This window comes from Oreochromis aureus, linkage group 11 (assembly GCF_013358895.1).
Source record: "Oreochromis aureus strain Israel breed Guangdong linkage group 11, ZZ_aureus, whole genome shotgun sequence".
In the NCBI taxonomy this organism is placed as follows: domain Eukaryota; kingdom Metazoa; phylum Chordata; class Actinopteri; order Cichliformes; family Cichlidae; genus Oreochromis; species Oreochromis aureus.
The window spans coordinates 34,617,616-34,639,403 of record NC_052952.1 but is presented as its reverse complement, the minus strand read 5'-3'; the positions used below and the strand labels follow the sequence as shown (position 1 = coordinate 34,639,403).

Genomic DNA, 21,788 nt, shown 5'->3' with positions numbered 1-21,788 from the left:
TCCTGTTAAATTGCATTAGTAGGAGCTAGTGTTCCTCAAACTTAAAGAGCTGATGAGACAAAAAAAGTTTAATGTAGAATGGCTTGTATTTTTTAATGCATTTACTTTAAGACAACAGTTAAAGACATTAGAAAAGTTAGTGTGAACAAAACAATTTTATTTTAATTAACGGATAATCCATATTTCCAAACAAAAGTAGAGGGGATAAAAACAATTCATAGAAACTTTCTGTCAATTTATTTACCAACAAACAGCTTTCTACGGTCCAAGGTGGCTTTTTCAGTATCAACACTGGTGGTCAACACTAGGGTGCCATGCTGGACATGCGAGACAGGTTGTCAAACAATAAAAACCAACTTAAAATAGTCCTAAGCTAAGTCACAGTCATAAGTCCATTGGGGATAATATTGTAACATAGTCTGAGGTTTTCAGAGGTTAGTGATACATTACTTTATGGTATCGGTACGATAAGCTCAAATGACATGAATTGAGGGGGTTTCCCTACACGACAATATCACCAGGAAATGGAAAGAGCTTGCATGAGGTCTAAAAACGGAAAGTGCGAAAGATGTCAAAATGGTTCAGTTGTGCCTTCTCCCAGCAAAGAGAAATCAAAGTAATCTTTGTTCATCTTATATTGGGCCTTAGTGCAGCTGCTCAGTTGATCCTCAGTCTTCTGATTGGCTGACCCTCATAAACAAAGGTTTGGACAGCAGGTGAGTAGGACTTGTGTTCTCACAGCCAGAGCTCTATGTGTGAGATAGCCATATTAGAAATATACAGATTAAACAGAGTGAAGAGGAGGAAAAGGCGTTCTGATTTTAATATTTTGAGCTGTCTGAAGCCTGGGCTTTTGGCTCACATGAATTACATATACAAATTTGAAATTATATATGTTTATGTGTGTGTATATATATACAGAAAATAAGAAAAGCAGAAAGGATTCTGCATTAACTCAATTAAAATATTTGGATTGTGCATAACTCTTCAATGACATGTTGCACATCACATTTTAACTTCATGCACACTCATTTCCAATCCTGACAGGACATAATACCTGTTATAACAGGTAACGAGAGATTATGGCACAGTCATAAGATAAATGCTCAGTGACAAAATCTTTGTTCTAAGGCAAGTACAGCTAGTTTTGTAAAAGCCCATCCCACCCTCCCACCCCCCTGTCTAAAGGGTCCAATACTGACAATCATTACTAAAAAAAAAAGTAATAACAATAAGGAGGATGAGCTTTGCCACCCCGATGATAACACCATGGGTCTTTTGAGTAAGAAAAAATATACTTCAGTCAAATAGGGTAAGGGTAGAAACAATCTACCAGTGCTGTGATTCTGCAGATTCAAACTGACTAGTTTTCAATGCAAGTGCCTACGCTTTTATTTGTATTCATTACAAACTCCTTCTCGCCCCTGAGACCCCACAACAAGTCAAATTATAGACAAACCAAACTTCTTTTTTTTTAATAACCAACACTATCACAAAAATACTCCAAACAGTATGATTTGTCAGCTTTGGCACAGGCTGCTGATAAGTGTAGAATTTGCTGGGTTTGTCTTTTTTGTTCTGATATTGACATGTTTGTCTGCCCACCCTCTGAACCTGAGCTTCCCCAGTTGAACCCTAATAAGCCTTAGATGTCTATGAATCGATGATATACTGTACATATGGACACAATCATGAGTTTTCTCTCCATATAAACAGTGCTAATACAAACACACAATAAAACATCCTCTGCAAAAGTTCAAGACATTTTGGCATTTGTCTTTTTTTTAATGGCTTCTGGTTTTCTTTTTTTAAAAATTGGTATATTTACAACAGGCTTTGTGCTCTTGGCTGTCCCATTGGTAAAGCCCTTGCTCAGTATTCGCCATGCTCGTACGCAGATGCTAGCACACATTTTCCGTATGTGTAGGCGTATCACCGAAAATGAAGCAAATGCTCGCTGAAATTGTTTGCATGGGTTTTGAGACTGACATCTGAAGTGAGTCCAACAGACCTGCTGGTGAACTGCGCAATAACCCATTCTACCAACCTGTCCATCTCACGCCACATCTCAAATGTAGACTCAGCTGAGGAGCTGCAACGGGCCACCAAGTCTCTGTATTAGCGATAGTGAAGGATAGCCTGGCTTGTGTAACTGGGATGGTGGTGTGTCAATGTCGGTGTTTAGAGCGGAATGGTGAGGGAGATACTTCCTCTTGGGAAGCTGAGAAGTTGAATGCAGACAATGAAGGGAAAGAAAGATGGATTGATGAGCAGTCAGGTCAACCTTCAACCTTAATTTCCCCCCGTAGCTTCTCCTTGATCTGTCCTTCCACTTCAGGGCCCATTCTCATTGTAGTGGAGAGAGATCGGTCGCTCCCGCTGTACTGTGGGCATGTAGGGCCAGTTGTAGCTGGAGCCTGACAGCAGCATGTCACGCAGGAGCGTCTCAATTGGAGTCTTGCCAACGAGGCGCACAAAAAACAGCTGTTCGATGACTGGAGAGGAGACAATGCGCAGGGACGGCAGGCGGAGGAGGAGGCGTCCAAAGCGGTTCGGCTGGCTGGGGTACTGGTTTCTTACATACTCCTCCAGAGCACACTGAGACTTCTCCTGGATGCTCTCCACGTGGGCGACGTCTGACAAGCCCATAGCGTCTAGTAGAAATGAATACAAAGTCAAGATTTAGAACTGCATTATATACTGCATTATAAGCATTCATACAACTTTAGCACAGAGTAGCCTTTTTGTGAGAATGATTGTATGGCATTAAGGTGAGTTTTGTGACACACTGACTTTCATTTAATTTTAGGCCAATCAGAGCAGTTGTTGGCTGCTTTGCATTTGCTAGGTTGGATTGATGGGTCAGAGGGGTTTGCGGTTACATTATAGCTTACTGTGTAGATTTTCTGTTGAAGGACAAATCAGGTGTTAGCCATGAAATAATAACCAATGTTCTGCGGGTTCCAGTATCTCATGTGTCAAACATATTAAATATGAAAAAACTTAAGTCAGAATTGCAGGATGAGGAATAACTGCATAAGAAAAATAACTTCTCATGCCATATTTTGGTTACTAATGTTCTGGATTAATGTTATGATAGGCTAATACTGTTTGGTATAGGATGAAGTTTTTAGTGAAAGAAGCTTCAATTGTCCAAGATTTTAACAAAACCTTTTAGTTTGTGGCAGAGTGGTGTCTTCACCTAATACTTATTCATTGCCAGAAAGAACCAAGATGTAACACGGCATTTTCCTTTCAGAGAAATCTGGCTACAACTTGACAAAATCTACTTCCACCCCTGTGGTCTGTGTTCACTTTCTCCTCAGCTGGGGGGACATTATCTGCCTTCCAACTCCTTCAACCTCTCGTCTCACCGGCCCCCACCTTGGCAAGAGTCTCGCACAACCAAGAGTGTGTAACGCAGCGCGCGGTACTCTTCACACCCTCTGTGTGGAGCGGAGATCACAGGGGATTTTGCAAAGCAGGTCAGAGATGTGTGAACTCAAAACAAAGACGCATTCTACTGTACTCTGCCACATACTGTACGAGAAGTGGGAGTGCTCTTTGACCCTGCCCCCTGCGTGAACCCACATATTGAAGGCAGGTATTCGATGAGGGTTATTTATTCTCAAGCTTAGTCTTTCAGTTAAAAGGCGTTGGCCCGTGACTTTTAACCTGTCATCCTGCATCACAGGTCTCCTTTGTCTTCTCACACTTTGATCTGTCCCCTGTGTAAAACCCTGCCTCAGTTCCACAAAAAAAAAAAAAATTAATTCACCTCATATTTTAATCAAGCATGTCAATCCCTCCCCACCCCCAGCAGCCGCTATTCTCATCATTACGGGTGAATAATTGTTCCCACTTTGGTTGTATTTCCATCCACTTGGGAGGCAGCTGGACTGCGTTTTTGTCAGCCCGACCATTTTAGAGTCCTTCGTGACAAGGCAGTCACTGCCCGGTCGGGATTAGCGAAGCTGTCTGTGTGACTGAAACCGCTTCGCGTGCTGAAGCGACAGCTCTGTGGGTGCCCTTCTACGCCAAGTGCCGTGTTCTTTTGTCTGATCCTTGGGCACTCACCGGGTCAGTGGGGGTGAGGGATCAGGGTGGCAGGACTGAGATGCCCGCTCTCTGATGTAGCTTGATGGGACTGGGCTTCACAGGGGGAGTGGTGGGAGGGGACTCAGAGGGAGGTGGGAGACAATTGGCGTTTGTCTGAGCTTGTTAGGTCATCCTGCAAGGTCTGCAAGGGTCAGATTTATTAACAGGTCTATTTACAGTGTGTGCATGTCTACATCAAATTCAGGATTTGATCATTAAAGTCTGAATATTTCACAAAGAAATACAATATCCTGTTCAAGGATCTTGCCAAGATGTGCAGCTTTTTAATGTGTATACATGTGCTTCTGCGCATACAGGGAGGTCACATGGGATGCTTAGGGCTATAGGGGTTATGTAGGTCATGGCGAATCCTCCTTCTCACTGAAATGCACCATACATAATTCAACTCCTGTGGTGGGGGCAGGGGTCCTGGGGCTTGGGTTGGGCTGGGCTGAGCTTGGAGTTTAGGGTTTGGGGAGCGTTGGGAGGAGGGGTGGATGACTGGTTTCAATAATAGATGGGATCATGAAGGCGAGATGGCTGATGAAAACAGGCAAAAGAAGGGAGAGGAGGATCCTCAGCTACCTACATACAGAGAGCTTGGTGAAGATGCTCAGTACGCAGAGAGTGAATCTGACAAGCCATGCAAGATGGGAAAGGGGGGAAAAAGCAGTAAAATAACACAGAGGAGAGACATCTCAGTGTTGGCTTCCTCACCATCCATTTCCCCCTGGGTCACAAAGCATGATCTCTCTCTGAAATATCCCAGATGTGACAGTATTTTGGCTGGCACTGGAGCCCAGTGACTGCTGGGATAAACCTCAACAGGCTTTGTGTATAAGCAGGATCAAAACAATGCAGATGCCAGGGGTTTTGCCAAGATGTAAAACCATTATATTTTGATTTAATTCTCTCTGTCACTCAGTGGGGAGGACATATTGCCACATAATGTAAGGTCGTGAGGCTCAAGAGCCCTGTTTTTCTAAGCTTTGGATGCAAACCGACAAATCTATTCTAGCATAAAGGCATTTTCTTTGTTGTTGAGTACTGTACTGTGTATAATAAGGGGATTATAACACTGGATTTTTGGGTCCAAATAGTAGGCATGCAACAATACAATATAATGAATCTGTTGTTTCTTGAACTTTATATAAACAGATTCTTTTTGCTGCTGTAAATAAAGAAATAAATTGCTTTTCAAAGAGTCGTTCCCACAAATGGACAGAAATCAAAATACAAATGCAAAGTTTATAGTGCGTAGTGAAAGCTTATTCTTATGTTCAGCAAAACAAAGAGGTTCAAGTGACGCACGAGCAGCTCACAGGGGTCAAAAGCTGCCTTTTACAGTATGACAAAGTGATCAAATTACAGTCAAATTCATGGAGGGCAGAGCCCATGACTGACTAGCAGCAGCATTTACATATGGAGCCAATGAGACACAATCTACTGCAGCATTAGAGGTCACCTCTCAGTCAGACAAGTACTGGTTTCTATTCAAATGCACCTCAGATAAGGTGTACATCATACAGGGGTTTGTGTTAACAAACCTTTTGTTTCTTTCTTAAAACTTGTATTTGCAGCTTTTAGGATGAATCTGAGCATTTTTTTATATCACCTTTGGGTAGCAGGTATAGGTAGCACCTTTGCACAACATTTTAATGATTTATAGTTGTCATTTAAATTAATCTACACCACTATTATGTTGTCATGACAACATGCTGTTTTATTCTTTTCACTGGTCGTTTTTCTCTCTGCTTAAGAACATCGTGATCAAATGTTTGCCTTGGCTGTGTTTAAATGTGTGTAATAACCCTGCTACTGGCCATCTAATTCAGGTTATGTTGTTAACATGATACTGTAAGCTTACATGTTCAGTAAACACAATGCTATCGTGCCAGTAGAAATCAGATTAGCAGGATGCTAATTCCTCCCTTCCTCCCTGAGCAAAACATACTCACAGGACACAGATGGCATTGGTCTTATACCTTCAGCTGATCTAAAGGACGATCAGAGGTGCTTTCAACTGTGCCAAATTAACAGTACTCTAAAAACAAAGCTCACACAATGATATGAAATAGTGGCAACTTGGTAATCCAGCTGATTTTACATTTCTAGAGAATGTGCAAACCATTTCCATATATTACTTTACTTAAGTCTACTTATTTCCCATTTTTTCACTTAAACTCACCAGATGTAAAGAGCACAATTGACTTGAGACAAGAATATTCAGCTGTGTCGACCTGCAGGGCCTTCAGCTTCTCCACCTGCTCTTGGAAGACTCGGATGTGGTCCATGAAGGCCACAACGCGCTCTGCTGACATAGGTGATGCGTGCAGGCCAGCCGCTGCCAACAGAGGAGCCACATGAAGCGGCATGGAGCACTGGGCAGCATTTAGAACAAAGAGTTCGCTCCATGACATACGCAGCAGAGCCACCTAGAAACAAGCAGTATAGGGTGATTATTACTTTAGTTCAGATTACCCATGTGGATGGCTAATATGACTTTGGCCTTTCTGCTTTTAGTTGCAAATATAAAATGAATAAAAGCAAAATGTGTCTGAAGCCTAAAACTGTGACAGCCCTTTTGAGAATTGCTCAGTGTTTGAGCACTTTGAGTGCCTTCCAGTTAGAGTTCAGCAGGCTTCAGACAGCATTTACACCCATCACTGACATGTAACCAGAGAGCAACACATACACATTAATCCTGAGCAAAGAAGGACACAGGGTATATTTAACATTCGGTCATTTAAACCACCTCTGGAGATGATATGAATTTGGTAACATTATCCAATACTTAATGCAAATTACATGAAAGAGCTTCATTCATTCAAACAGGTACTTATTCACTACAGAATAGGGAAGCACACAGAAACGGTGGAATGACATTCCTGACACGCCTACCTGTCAGAAATTAGACAGCTAGTCTGATGAGGTGTTTATTGTTACTTTTAAAAAATTGGAAAGGATACAAGAGGTTGAGAAAGCATGCACTGAGACAGTTAGAAGAGGATTAAACTTTTCTTATGTAACAGAAACATGTTTGTAGATGTGGTTAAACATTGAAAAAATAATTAGAATTTATTGAGGTGACCCAACAAGTTCTCATCCTAGGGCATCAAATACTGCTGCTCTATCAGATTTGGCCGGTATAACCGAGATAAGCACAGAGTGTCCTTTAGCATCTGTGCCCTCTGCACCAGCCGCAGTAACACTGAATGGCGAGTGTCAATAGTTCTCCTTGCAAAAGCTACAAAGTCCACATTAGGAGGTTAAAGGAGTGGTGGAGTAAGTCACAAGTTTGTCTGCTAGGAGAACAGAGTTTGTGTCCCGTTTGGGGATTTCTATTTTTACTTGCTTTTTACTGGTTAGGCTTAGACTTGAAGTTCTACTTTGCATGTTTCCCACCATTAACTTTCGATGCCGGAAAAGTTACACATATTGTTTTAAATGTGATCCAAAGAGGTCCTTTACACATGTGGAATCAGCAGTGAGAGACCTGCACACAGATGCCAAAGGGCACCCGGTGTGTATCTCTGAGACAGTGTTTGACACAATATCAGTGCTTTGATATTGAAAAGAGAAAACCTAAATGGATTTTGATAACATGTCTAAAAAGGGTGGGGTTTGCAGAAAGCACCTGAGTGCATGCTGACATTACAGGTCAGAAATATTCGACATGTGAACTTGACATTAATGATATGTTAATGATTTGGTGCAGATACAGCGGACATATTTGTGATGACTATGTCTGTCAGAGGTGCATGTGAATATTTATAAGTCAGGGGATTACTCTGTGCCAAGACTTTATAGCTGATATAAATCTATATATGCATGACTGATGTCAGGTCGATCTGAACCGAATGTTGGGAGTGGAGGTTTGTGCCAAAAAAGATTTCTTTCTATGTGCTGCGACACGATGGTTAACAAAAGAGGAATAAAAATATTAATGTGTTTTTCAAATACTTATTAGCTTAGTTCTGTTCAAAATGTAAGTGGGGATGATATTTTATGAAATTTTAGCCAGTAGCTTGAAACTAGTGTTTTGAACAACGAGTTATTACTTTACTTTTTTTGTTTCTGGCATTCCTCTGTGCATGATCTATTAAGGAACAATTTACCATTGTAGAACTATATATATATATATATATATATATATATATATATATATATATATATATATATATATATATATATATATTAAATTATTTTCTTATTATGAGTTAGATGAAAAGAAATACAGATACCTCTCTCATGTTTGTGTGACTTAACCCAATATAAAGACTGAAAACAGTAGAAAGTAGCCAGCCCGGCCTGGCCTCATTCTCATTAGGTTTGGTCTACTCTGGTCATGCTTCACACTCACCTGATCCATGAGCTGCAGATCGGGAAAGAAGGGGATGTTCTTGGCCCACTCCACAGCGCTGAACAGCAGCCTGGCCGCCAGCTCACAGATGTTCTCGATGCCCATGAGGTTGTTCCCCTGCATGCACTGAGCCCCGTAGCGAGACGTTGGGTATGGCTCAGCGCGAAGCAGCAGGGAGATGAAGCCTGACAGGTAGGGCTGGCCGTTGTACGGGTCGGTGCCATTGGTCAGGTACTGCCCTGGACTGCTCTGAGAGTTTGATGTACGTCCTCGTTGTACTGCTGTTTGAAAACAAAGAAGAGGATGGCTTGAACTTTTATCTGGGTGAACCTGAGACTTTTTAAGAGTGCTTCAGCATTTTTATTTAATTAAACAAGTCATTAAGGACTAAATGGGACTGACGCACACTAATATAAACCGATATCTGTGTTCCAGTTCCACTGTTTCCTCTGGAAGCAGGGTGCTGCATGTTTCTAAAGACAGGCCAAGAACTGTGTTTTTTGCAATCTTCCATCAGTTTGTTATGAAACTTTTATCATTTAGCAAGCTTGTTATAGTAGTTTACAGAATTACTACATCCAAAGGGGTGCTGCACGGTCAGGGTCCTAAAAGCCTGCAGGAGTAACAGAAGGGAGACGCGACGAAGACAGAGAAGAAAGAAGCAAATTGAGCATGTCAAATGTGCCGGGTGATCGGGGGGGGAGAGGGGGTTAAGGGTTGAAAAGTGTAGCAACACAACATTTCTCGTACCCCTAAAAGTGTCAGCGCTCGTCTTTTCAGCGAAGGGATGGAAAGTGGCCAGGCCAAGGCTATTCTACAGTGCTGTTGTGCCTCAATGAGTAACGACAAGCAGCAGCTGGTAAAAATATAACACTTCTTCACACCTACATATGTTATGCACCCACACATGCATACACACTCATGGATACGTACGGTAACACCCCCGCCCTCAGTCCCTGCACTGGCAAATGGCCCAGCCTGAGGTGAAAGGGGCACGCAGAGGCCAAGCTCTTGCACACACACATACACACAAAGCCCTAAACTCCACCCCGACCCCCCTCTGGTGCAATGATGATGCGGCGAGTGCTCAAAGGCCCATTTGGAAAACACCTGTTCAGTCATCCACTGTCTGACTAATAACTCCATCTACAGTTACACAGAGCAAGCGAGAAAGGCGAGCGAGCGGAGAGAGGAAATGAAAATGCAAAGAGGGGTTGAAAAAATGAGGCAAAAGGCTGAAATGGTGAGATAAGGAGGAGAAAGAGTGAGTGGAAGGTGATAAGTTGAGAAAAGGGAGATGGGGGCGATGCGAGGTCTGGGGGAAGACTGGAGAGATGGAAAGAGAGAGAAGGTGCAGAGTTCAGTGTGCTTGAATATAGCCCGGGATGGGGCTTCAGATAGAAAGCTGTGGTTTACATAAAAAGACAGGTGGAGGGAGGGGGTGAAAGAAAGGGAGGAGGAAGGGCTTGGAAAATGCTTTTTAACTCTCCATCACCTGTCACCTCACACACAGCAACTGCGCCAATTGAACGCACCATGGTGCGTCTGAAAAACGAGAGGTCAAATCACTCAAGAGTTATAAAAATGCCTTTAATTCTAGCCTGTCCGTTTAACAGAAAAAAAATACCTCTGCACAAAAGGTGTTGACCTCAAAGTACTAGTTTTCTTTGTGAACTTGTGTCAACCCGTGCGCCCGGAAAAAGAATGTGATCTCTTCTGGCAAACAGCGCAGTCTCACTTTGCTGAGCTATGAAGAGGTTTTGCCTGTCTCAAAGACAATGTTGCACAACGGGACATTCCTCGTCGCTTGCACTCCAGTGGCTCCCGTCTCGCTTTGCAAAAGATGGCTGTCAGATTAGCCACATGCATCTGTCTTTGCAGGATTTCACAAACAAGGGAAAATAAAACTGCACTCTGAGCAGCAGGAGTGAAAGTGCTCCGAGAGCAAGTCGTTGCAATTTCCACCAAGATTACCTGGTCAAATATGTTTTTTTGTCACTCTGAGGTGCTTTAAGTGTGAAGTGCAAGACTGCTAACTCGCACACTGCTGATCCTTTCAGTCAGACATTTTATTGTAATACAGGCTTGTGAAAGATTTTAAAAGTTTTCCAGATTAAAGAAAATGTTGTTTATAACTGCTCCTTAGACCAAGATTTTTTTTGTTGCCTTTTTAAATCCACTCAAAATCCCTTAATGAAAAATATATCTGTGTATATATGTATGTATGCATGTATATAAATCTGACAGTGAGGTTTTTGCACAGAGACATCTTAGAGAGACACAGGAAACATTGGGGTTCAGGTTGGAATATGTACTTCTCAAAGATTATGAAACCTTTAACTTTGCGACTGAATCAATAACAACATGGTTAAAGGGTGACTCTGATCATGGTAAAGGAGAATGGATCTGAGAAATATGTCCATATTTACAGTTTACTGGGAGGCTTTCCTGAACTTGTCTCTTTGCAAACTTTTTCTCTGTGAAAACATCACCTGACTTCCTAATTTGTTCACCACGAACTGTGTTAAATTAAGGTGAATAAAGTTGCTTTCTCTAAGGCCAAAAACAGCTAAAAAGTCTCAAAAGAAATGCTAAAAACTGCACTTTCTCCAGTGACCACATGAGGTTAGTGAGTCAACCCCACAGAATCCTATAATGAACTTCAGAGATGAAACTAATGTGTAAACAGCCTAATATGGTTTGGGGTTTTGTGGCTAACTTCCTCCTTCATTTGAATGCACAGTAGGTGATTTTTTTTAATGCACTGTATACATTTTCTAAAGGCTTAAATGTATGCATTAACTGATTGGCAGTTGCCAACACAGGCAGCTGTTGCTGGTAGCTGTCTGCTAAACTTCACTACAGCTAATTCTAAGCACTGAATTTCAACCTCTGGATGGTTTTCGTGTCTTTTGCAGCATAAAAAAATAGGATAAAATAAAATAAAACACAATGGCCTTTTACAAAGCAGCAGGTGACATGAATGCTTTATTTAGCTTACAGTATAAAAATGCTGTAGCAGATGCCAAAAAGGGCACTTTTAAAAAGACTCTGTCTGGTAACTTCTTTGGGAAGACAGACTCAAAAGGCCCTTTGGTCCATATCTAAGTCAGAGCACTTCTGTGACCTGAATCTGTCACTCTCTCCTGGTTTCATGTAAAAAATCTTCTACTGCAAACAACCTGGTTTTAACTACTTTTGACTTTCCCCTTTATGCACCGAGTAAACTGTAAAACACAGTGCGCCTGAACTCCAAGGGGAAATTATTAAATTCATCACAATTTAAATTGAAGGCAACAGTTTTTTTAGACCCCGCTGCTCCTTATGTCCCTTATTTGTGAATTCACAGCTATTGATATGTTCTCATATTGATTAGTGGTTAATCCCGCAGATGTTGGTGAATCTACTTGATCCACTTGACTTTTCAAAAGCCTCATTGTGGGGGTCACTCGTGCCTGAGAGGCAGAGCACTTGAGTACGCCTGACTAAAACACATCGCTCTCTGTTTTTACTCGCCTACAGCTGCTGTACAAGACTCTGGAACAGATAAAAAGGAAAGGGCAGAAGGGTGATTGGAGTAAGGTCCAAAGAAATGGAGAGGTAGAAAGGCCAGTGCAGAGACAAAGAGATGTGATATATTTACACGGAGATGGGCGAAAGGAGAGCGAAAGAGACAGAAATGACATTAGATAGAAACAGATGCCCGGGGACAAGAAAAAGGAAACCAGAGACAGAGACAGAGAATTAAAAGGGGGATGGGAGTATAAGGTCAGATTTGAGTTTGTGCCATAATCCGTTTCCGGCTTTTTAATTGGTGCACTGTGCTTGACCTTAATGCAATTGACTGAGCTTGTCAGATAGTAACTTTAAAAAGATATACAGTTTTTGTTTTTTTCTGGTAAATAAAATTAATCTGAATCCAAATTGAGGGCAGAGAAAGCAGTTAAAAAAGGCAAATAAATCCCTAAAACCCCAAACAAAACAGCATCCTGTGTAGGTAGGCCATGAAATGAGGGCAAAAGAATGAGGGAGAGGAGGAAAGTGCATGCAAACAGAGGTACCATGGGACATTTCAGCTGCGACTTTCAAAATGCCACTTCAGCAAATGGCAGCTGGCAGAGAGCACAGTTCGCTGCCTGGCTGCCCTGGATTAGCCTCTGGGTCAGACTGTTAGTGGAATTACAGCAGCTAAATACAATTAAGGCCTATCAACATTTGGACTAAAAGGTCACAGTGCCGGGGCAACACAGACGCATTATAGATTTGTCTCAGTCTAATAGCTGCATTTAATAAGTAGCTTTTCCATTTCTAAAACTTCCACTGGCAAGCAAACAATAAACACGCTTTCCAAAATGAAACTGTGTCCCTGAGTCATGTCACAGAGAGAGGTCACGTGTGTGTTTGTGTCCGTGAGGCATTCAAAACTCCTGCAATTAAAGCAATCCTGCAAGTTAAAAAAAAGAAATAATTAAATGTTTAGCTGTGACGCCAAATCTCATCTGATAGAAATGCATCTGGGCAGTTAAAAAATAAAGATTTTATATGCTTCAGCACATGAACATGTGTGACCGAGCAGAAAAAAGAACGTGTTTTATTTTTTTCCCCCAACTTTGACCCGAGGTCAGTGAAGCCAAGACGGGGTTGTTGTTTTTTTTTCAACTTTCATTTTCAGTCTTGGAGCTAATACTGCTGTTAATCTTTTGGCTGTTTTCTCATTCATATTTTTTAAGAAAAACTTGGGTCAGCTATTTCTATAATGATCACACTGTAGCTCGGGGTTTTGTGCTAACTCTTCCAAAGAATGACCTTTATGTGGTATCTACAAATATTGTGCGGTGTGGTCCGTGGTTCACTCACCTATCCCTTGGAGTGGTATTGTTCAATAGCAGGCTCTTATTTTTTTATTCCTTCTGTTTATCTTACAAAAATATTTTAGCTACCACAAACACCATGAAGCACTTTGTCCAGCACTTCAGGAAATCACAAAACAGTTCTTTATTAAAATGACCGTGACACAAAATTTTAGAACGATGGCGGATTTCACAGCTTCTTGTCAGTGAACCTATTTACATTTATTGGACCTAAAGAGCAGCTTCCCTCAGCGCCGATGAGCTGTGTGACTTTTACGGGTCGTTGTTTTAATGTGTCAGCCCACAGCTTTACTATTTTGGTTTGCTTGTACTCCTCTATCTGTCATTTTGTATACATAATGATGTTAACCTTTGATAACAGTGCATGCACCCTGTCAGGCATGAAAAAGTTAGCAGACAGCAAGGAAATACAGTGGAGCATTTGGTAGTTACAGAGACAGATTTTACTCTCAGGAGCTGGTGAAGGGCAGAGTTAAAATAAGAGACTTTTATTCATAAGAAACAAACATGAATGCTAATGTTGCTCAAATCCATAAGCTGGAAGTAACTTTATCTAAAGTTCAGGAGCAGGACCACGCCTCAAACACAAGCCTTCCTGCCATGCGTCTATAAATGCCTACCTGTTCTACACACCTGTTTGTTTTCATTTCCGTGCCCATCCCTCCCTCTCTCACGGGGACGAGGCTTCCAAAATCGTATTGTTGATCTTCGAAGAAACTGCAGCACCCAGGTCACTGATCCTCACCAATCCAATATTCACTATCAAAATGCAGGTGTTAGGAGGACTGTTCCTCCCTCGTGAAATAGATATGTTAGTCTTGTGATTGCAACACGTTTAAGCTGACCCAGGTTGTAAAAATATCAGTTACTAATTGCCAGGGTAGTATGCAAACTAAATGCAGGTGTCTGCACCCTGCAGTGCAGTGATGGCTGACTGCAACACTTGAAAGCGATCTTGAGCCTGCTGCGCTTCACTGTTTGGTTTTATAAAGCTGTGTATAAATGAATGCAACACTTCAGAAAGAAATAAAGCATAGACAAATGAAAAGTTGCTCGATAATAGTATTTCTTCACTCAACTTCACTACCCTTTTTTTGGTTCCATCTTAAGAGAAATTTTTGAGAACAAACCACCTGCACGCTGTAGGAGGACTGGCTGTGTCCCCAGTTGTCTGTCAAACATCATGAAGGAGCTGAGGTATGCAGCGAACGTGAGAGACACAACAGAACGGGAGCGCAGAAAAACCGGAGGCAGTGCAGGAGCGGCAGAGAAGTGAGGTGACACAGACAGAGAGAGACAGAGACGTGGAGGGATGAGAGGAGCTTTGCGTGAGGAAGTTTGGTAGCTTTGCTGCGTCGCCGAGGTTGCCTCATTCTTTCTCTCAGACTTTGATGAGGCAGTTCCTAAATTAATTAGCAAAGTGAATTCAGCCCAGTGGGTCTGATTCATGTTATACTTATTTACACTTCCACACGCCCCTCCTCTTGACTTTATTTACCACACAGCGAGCCACAGCAGGACTAAGATGTCCCTCTTGAATTATTATCATGTAAAGGTGCATTTGTTTATGGCGCGTTAGAGCTTCATCTCCAACTTTTATTTCTACAGCTATAAATACTTCTACTACACTTCTACCCAGCGGCCATGAATAGGATCATCGGCTAAGTCCCTAAAATATAAATGTTCATGGCTTCCCAGTAGTGCTATGTTAGAGAACACGTGTGGCAGATTAAAGGAGAAGGCTGTTGGGGTGTTCACATCGCACAGACTGACATATTTAATGACTCTTTCTCGACTGTGCGTTAGTACAAGTGACCTGAGTGACACATGAAAACAGGTTGAGCTACTTCAGTTGCAAGCAAAACAGTTCAGAGTCAGTTTGCTGGAGTGACTGAGTGAATGGACCAGAAAGGTCACATTATGTTTGCTGTTGTTGCATTGGTGATTCTGTGGGATGAGCAAGAAATGGCATACGAATACCTTTCCATCAGTAGTACACAGCAATAAAATGCCTTAGCACTGGAGATAATACTATAGGCACAATTGTAGCACCTTATAATTTGTTTTGCTCATAAACTGCCTATAAAAGATGGATGTAGCCATCGTCCATCACCCATTGGTTTATGAAGCTAACTTTTGAAGCCTTAACATTCAGATTTTGGTCAGGACCACATTAGATTTTAAAGAAAATCCTAGAATCTGTGTTCCACTCACCAAAAGTGAAACACTGATTTATCCTTAAGCTTTTAATATAATTACCACACAGCAAGCCATATGAGTTCATTGCATTAAAAATGCTTCAAAAGGCACCAAGTAGAGAGGTGACTCACACACAGTACAGAGGCGACTCAAATTAGCAGTCGAACCGTGACAGGCATCTGCATATGTCGTCACTCACCCATCAGTCAAATCAGACTCACTCCTAATATTCAAACTTAACTGGAGTTTAAAAGGGTGAGTTATTAAAAAATATCCCCTTACAATATTTCTGAGAGGGGAAATTAGCTATAGTGCCAAAAAACAGCTGTAAACATCCTTTTTCTGCTTTGAAGTTAGACTTTATAACCTTCTATGCCATGGTGTTGCCCTCAGGCAACAAACCAAATTTTTGGTGATTACACTGTCCCCTAATTTTTTTTCCATTTATTTACTTATTTTGTGACACAAAACACTTCAGTGTTCAGTAAAATGATGAGTAGCAGACAGTTTGACCTTTGACACTGGGGTGGAGCAATAATTTCAGGAGTCAAATGTGCATGTGACAGAATGCTAGCGACTGCTAAGAACAAAATTTTTTTTTTTGTATGTTTAACTTGAGCTAAGCATATTTTAAAAAACACATGCAAGTCCAAGAACATCTGAAGAAGTATTTTTAGTTAGTTAGTGAGTTAGGACAGTTTTCTTTGGGCAATAATAGTAAAGCAGTGGTTCTATATTTTGGTCCTTGGGACAGCTTGAGAGTGACAGCGGGTACAAGAGGATCGCAGAATCAGCTCTGAGGAACAGTTAGGAGATCGTGGGTCAGTTAAAGGCTATAAATATCTGATGTGTGTGTGTGTGTGTGTGTGTGTGTGTGTGTTGGTAGCTTGGAGAAGATTTTATGAAGGGAGATGTAAGGTACCAGGATGTAACGGTACTCCAAACGTCAAATGACAGAAATGTGACATCCACCTGTTTCATAGAGTTCCAAACATTTTTTTTAAACATATATAAACAAGGAGCCCCAAGTTCCCAAAAAGAAGGGTGAAGTGTTTTTTTCTCCATAAAACTAAAATTCATGGCGTAGAATAGGAATCTATGGGAAATGACTTTCTTTTTGTTACCGGTCTCAGCTGGCTAACTGAGGAACTGCAGTATTTGACACTTTTGCATTTGCTTCATTTTTCGACCCTGGAGAAAACTGTGTGGTTTTGCCATTTCATTGGTAGTCATTTTCCTCTGAGAGCTCTCTGATAATGACTTAGCTCATGAGTCTAGTTACAGGGGTTAAGTGTTTGAATTTGTCGATAGCCAAACGACTGGGATACGTAAAGATTTTTAGTGCCAAAATGAGGCCAAACTGCAGTGTTTTGGTGTTAAATTGCCTGCTCACTGTGGAGGATGGATTAGTCAATACCGTGTTAGACTTTAGCGCTCCAGCAGGGTATTCATTCACCGTAGAGGCCCCTGACGGTTCACACTTTTGGACTTTGACTTCAGCCTGTGTGTTATTAATGTTTTAGATTTGGTTGACCTATATTTTTCACTGCTGTTGGCATTTTGTGGGTCAGAGGCAGCAGTCTCCCCACTGAGCATGTTCAGTTTGGGTATTACAGATTCTTGTGCCACAAATGGATGTTGAGACTATTTACTATCACTAGACTCCAAAAGCTGTGCGTGTGTCCACAAGTGTTGCGTGCATACAGCTGATTCAAGACACATACAAGAGACAAGATGACCTTATCACTGTGTATGAATGAATTAATCAGCGCAGTAAACTCCCACGTGTCTTTTCTGTCCTCACTAAAGTCAGTGGCTCGTCCTTGCAGCGTGTTTCAAAATTAAAACATTCACTCTGGTTCAAAGGAACTGTCAGGCTGATTCTTTTTGCCTCTCTGCTTCCTAGTCATCCTAGAAACTGCACTGACAGAGGAACAAGTGGAGGTTCTGTGTAGCTGCCTGGTGAGACAATGACACTAACGCTGCCAAGGTTTTAGGGGTTTGATTCCTACTGAAGCCAGCAGTGAAATGTTTGCTGTCATGCTGCTGAAAGGTGCCCTGGTTAAGAGTCTCCAACAAATGATATTATGTTCAACACAGCAGCCTACAGAAAGAGGTCAAATGTCCCCTTTGGGAAACAAATACCACTCACTTGAAAGCAAAGAATTTCGGAATCTGCCACAATCCACTCGTAAAACTTTTAGTATGACTTCTCAGGCAGCTCAATATTTATTTATCATAGCAGAAAAATCACAAAGCACTGTCATTGATACAAAGAGTTCCTTAATTTTTAGAACTTGAAGCATGCACTCTCTTGCTTCTATATGAGGTGGAATGACGAGAAGATGCAAACTAGGTTAATCACCAACTCTCCTCTGCTATCCAAAAACATAATCTTCCCATATCCTAATACTCCATCTGTGGATGAAACCAGTGAACCGTGTTATATAATAATTGCATAACATGTTCTAGCCAACTGCACCCACATATGACCTACATGCTATCACCGAGCACATTTCAAGGGAAGTGAAAAGGCTTCTAAATAATTAACAGAATGACAAATCAGCTCAACAAACTACATCTTCATGCACATCTGCTGCTTTATTTTAAAAGTATCTTCAAACTTTGGAATTTAGCGCATGTCTTGTGTAAATCATAATTTAAAAATGTGCATCTGTTTGAAAACTTTAGCCTGTTGAAAAAATATGAAGAAAACAATATTTATATATGCTCTCTACGGTGAGAGAGAACATATGATTGAACAGTTGTTAAACTTTTTCTTTGACACCCATAATCTTTAAATTCTAGGCTGGTTAATGCGCGATAGAATAATAAAGTTAGACGTAAGGATTTTTTATTTTTTAATATTTATGAAAAATCGTGTTTACGCAGTTTACTAACTATTCCCGCAGCAACAGTTTAGCTGTTTTTAACGCCCCTGAAAAGTCTAATTCACTTCTAATTCCTTCTATATTTGGAAGTCGTCCTGCCATAAAAATCACAGTAAAAAATTCCCCGACAATGAATATGCTTTAGCAAATATGGTCCTAACTAGACAAATGATCGCTGATAAACGGAAGTCTGTCGACAAAGAGGATTTAAAGACAGCGATTAATCCAACTGACCCCAAATGGACCAACAGATGAGCTCATCCAGTGTAAGTTGACCTACTCCACATTTAAGCCTTTTGCATACAACTAAAAACCAGCACTGCAGAAATGGTAAATATAAACAAGTCAATGAGCGACTGCCTTCAAAATGAGACCTTTCATGATTTTTTCACAATCTTTCCTCAGTCGACCGATATTTTCAGGTTTTATTTAAATGAGAAACATTTTTTTAACTTTTGGTTTTTGTCCGACTGAATTAGAAGAATCTATTTGTACCAAAAGACAAAAAAAACTGTGATTTCTACAGATGATGAGAAAATGCTTCATTTTCATGTCTCAGCCTCGCCAAGAGGCATCGCCACAAGAAATATTCTTAAAAAATGGCTGTTCATTTTCAACAGTTCATTTTCCCATAAACGCCAAAACGAAGTTTTTACGCTTAAATTATTAATATTTTGCTTTCTTGCAACGTATTTATTTCACTATATTTTCGTGCAAACTGTGACCAAAACTCCCTTTCACTGATGTCTTTTCAGCTCTTTAACATTTTCCTTCTTACAGACTGAATCAGAAGGACTGGCTATTCTCCCCGTAAACACGCCGCGGCGCGTCAGGAGATTTCCTCGGGTTCATTCAGTCGGAATGGAGCATGACTGAGTTGGTGTGGCTTGCGGGTACTTAACATGAGGTAATACTGTGTGTACAGTGAACACACACATACACTGCCAGAGGCACAGACTTCAATCACACTAACCCTTGAGGGATCATCTCCTCTCAGCTCGTCTCTAAGGAGAGCGGGTTATTTCCAACGTCTTTGTCTGCTATTTACATTTTGGCTGTGGCAAAAGGCGGCAGGGTCTGTCCTTCAACTTCCACTGCCTAGTGCCCTTGGAGGACTGCTCACGGTGACGCAGCTGCTGACCTTATTCTGTCCTCTGAGAGGGAAAATAAAAAACGGCGAAGTGTGACATCTTCATTAAAGTCTCTTGAGGACCGCTGAAGTCACGCCACTTTTTCACTCAGTATAATTAAAACCTAATTGCTCATATCTCACCTGTTCGCATATGGCTTATGTGCACAGTTTGTGTAACATCGTGCGTAATAGTAATATGACATTTCCATTATAGCGATCGGTCAAATGAAAAGTACTCCGTTCTTTTTTTTCTTTCCAAAATGCAGAAATTATTAAATGAATCTATAACTCAACAACCAGAAGAAATGTTGGTTCTTATTTTAAATATGCACAATCTCATGCCTCCTGATTCGATGCAGCGCTACTGAATGACAATACATAAGGGAAAGCTCCTCTTCTCCAGCACGTTTGCTCCGCTCCTCTTTGGCACTAACTGACCCGTTGTTAATCCAACACAATGCAACAAATGTAGCGGCATCCTCTTATAGCGGCTCGGGGTGTCGGTGTGCAAACAGCATAATTAAAACAGCGAGACAAAGGGAGGATTTCAGAGCTCGCTGGGATGAATGGTTCAGATTCAGTAAAAAAAAAAAAAAAAAAAAAAAAGTGAAGTGTGAGAAGGTCTAAGCATGGTGATTATAATAATAACTATAATGTGAAGACGCGCAAACCAGTCAGGGTGCATGCAAAACAAAAGATGACACGAGGTTTTCTTTTACACACATATCTTTTTGTGTGAGCGTCACATGAATTTAGGTTTGAATGCATTGTTTTCTTACAATCAGCGCAATTCTGTCAAAGTGAAGATTGTCTTCGGTTTGTCTATTGATTTCTTTCGCCTGCTTTTGATAGGGGTTCGTCTGCACTCGTTTTTCTTGTTTCAAATGTGTTTTTAAGAAGTAATGAAACAAGTGAAACCAGAGAAGTACCCAATGTGAAGAGTGTGAAGAGTCTTCATTTAAACATTTAAATCTTTTACGACTGAATTCCAGACTTAATGGCACTCTTGTTTTAAAAGCTGAGAATACTGCGCACAACTTTACGCACATAAATACGTTTTGTAAACAAATGTCTCTTGTGTTACAAATACAGTCTTACATCCGTCACACACACACACACACTAGCAGCCTGCCTTACCTTCTCTCCTCATGCCGACTTTGAGGCACTTCTTCAGTCGGCAGTACTGACACTGGTTCCGGTGGTGCTGGTCGATGGGGCAGTCTCGGTTCCCCCGGCAGGTGTAAGTGAGGTTTCGCCTCACAGAACGCTTAAAGAAGCTTTTGCATCCCTCACAGGTGAACTGACCGTAATGCTTCCCACTGGACTTGTCCCCACACACCATGCAGTCCACGTTGGGGATCTTGTCCCCGGAAAGTGCGTCGTTCCCTGGGGTAGAACCGTTTGGTGTTCCAGGTGCCCCGCCGGGCTCCTGGCCGCATATCTGGAGTTGAGACCCCGGATCTGCAGAAATGTTCTCTGGCCATTGATTTACTACCATTGCCATGCTATCCCAAAACACTTGGTCTTTGTTTAAACCACAGAAGCAGAGTCAGATTGCGTGATAGAGATCCGTCCTGACGTCTCGGGAGAAAAAAATGAGGGAGGGCGAAAAAGCGCTTCCCACTTTCCCCAGAGGTCAGTCTGAGCTTATCAGAACTTAACTGTGATTTCTTATTGTCGCCGAAATCTTCCTGTAAACATCTATCAAAGTTTACAGTAACAGCAAGGTATCAACATGATCGACTCAGAAGTGCAAAGCCTACAACTCCCGGTGTTCCTCGCTGCGCAGATATCCATAAACACGTTGTTCTTCAGAGCGTAACCTCTCGGGAAAGTCAGTCCAGTAAGTCAGAGTCTCGGCTATCAAAATTAAAAGCCGTCTGATTATTTGCTTGCCTATAGAATTTAAAGTTGGGCAAATGAAACTGAATATAGAAGAAAACGTGTTGCCTCGTGCGCCTTTCTTCAGCCACAAGCTCAATACTACGTCTAAATTAAATGCAAAGCAGATTTAACACTGACCACACGCTCATATCATTCGATTTATTTAGCCCCAGCAAGCTTCTGGATAACGCAGCCCATGGAGCGCAAGTCCCGGGGAGCATGCAATCCTTGTTCCTCTTTTTCTTGCGCGCCGAGGTGACGATTTGGAAAGCGACGTCAGTGGGCGCTCTGACATTTATTTACCCACCACACGGGCGAAATATGTCCAGTGTCTTCCGGATGATCGTCAG

The 21,788-nt window shown here is 41.5% G+C and overlaps 1 protein-coding gene across 1 annotated transcript; it reads right to left on the bottom strand.

The window, feature by feature from the left end:
- Nucleotides 1-1,182: 1,182 nt before the first annotated feature.
- Nucleotides 1,183-21,058, bottom strand: nr2f5 (nuclear receptor subfamily 2, group F, member 5). Its single transcript, XM_031733681.2, has 4 exons — nucleotides 20,692-21,058; nucleotides 8,462-8,742; nucleotides 6,287-6,533; nucleotides 1,183-2,654 (listed from the first exon to the last, which is right to left on the bottom strand). Exons 1-4 carry the CDS (start codon nucleotides 21,056-21,058, stop codon nucleotides 2,335-2,337), a joined length of 1,215 nt encoding a protein of 404 aa, XP_031589541.1. The 3' UTR covers nucleotides 1,183-2,334.
- Nucleotides 21,059-21,788: the final 730 nt, after the last annotated feature.

What these genes read in the sequence shown, in the direction of transcription:
- nr2f5 (XM_031733681.2), bottom strand. Translation starts at nt 21,058, where the DNA reads ATGGCAATGGTAGTAAATCAATGGCCAGAGAACATTTCTGCAGATCCG. An exon ending in AGTCGGCATGAGGAGAGAAG is followed by an intron (nt 8,743 to 20,691) that starts GTAAGGCAGGCT and finishes GTTTTCAAACAG; the next exon opens with CAGTACAACGAGGACGTACA. An exon ending in ATCTGCAGCTCATGGATCAG is followed by an intron (nt 6,534 to 8,461) that starts GTGAGTGTGAAG and finishes GCTTGTTTCTAG; the next exon opens with GTGGCTCTGCTGCGTATGTC.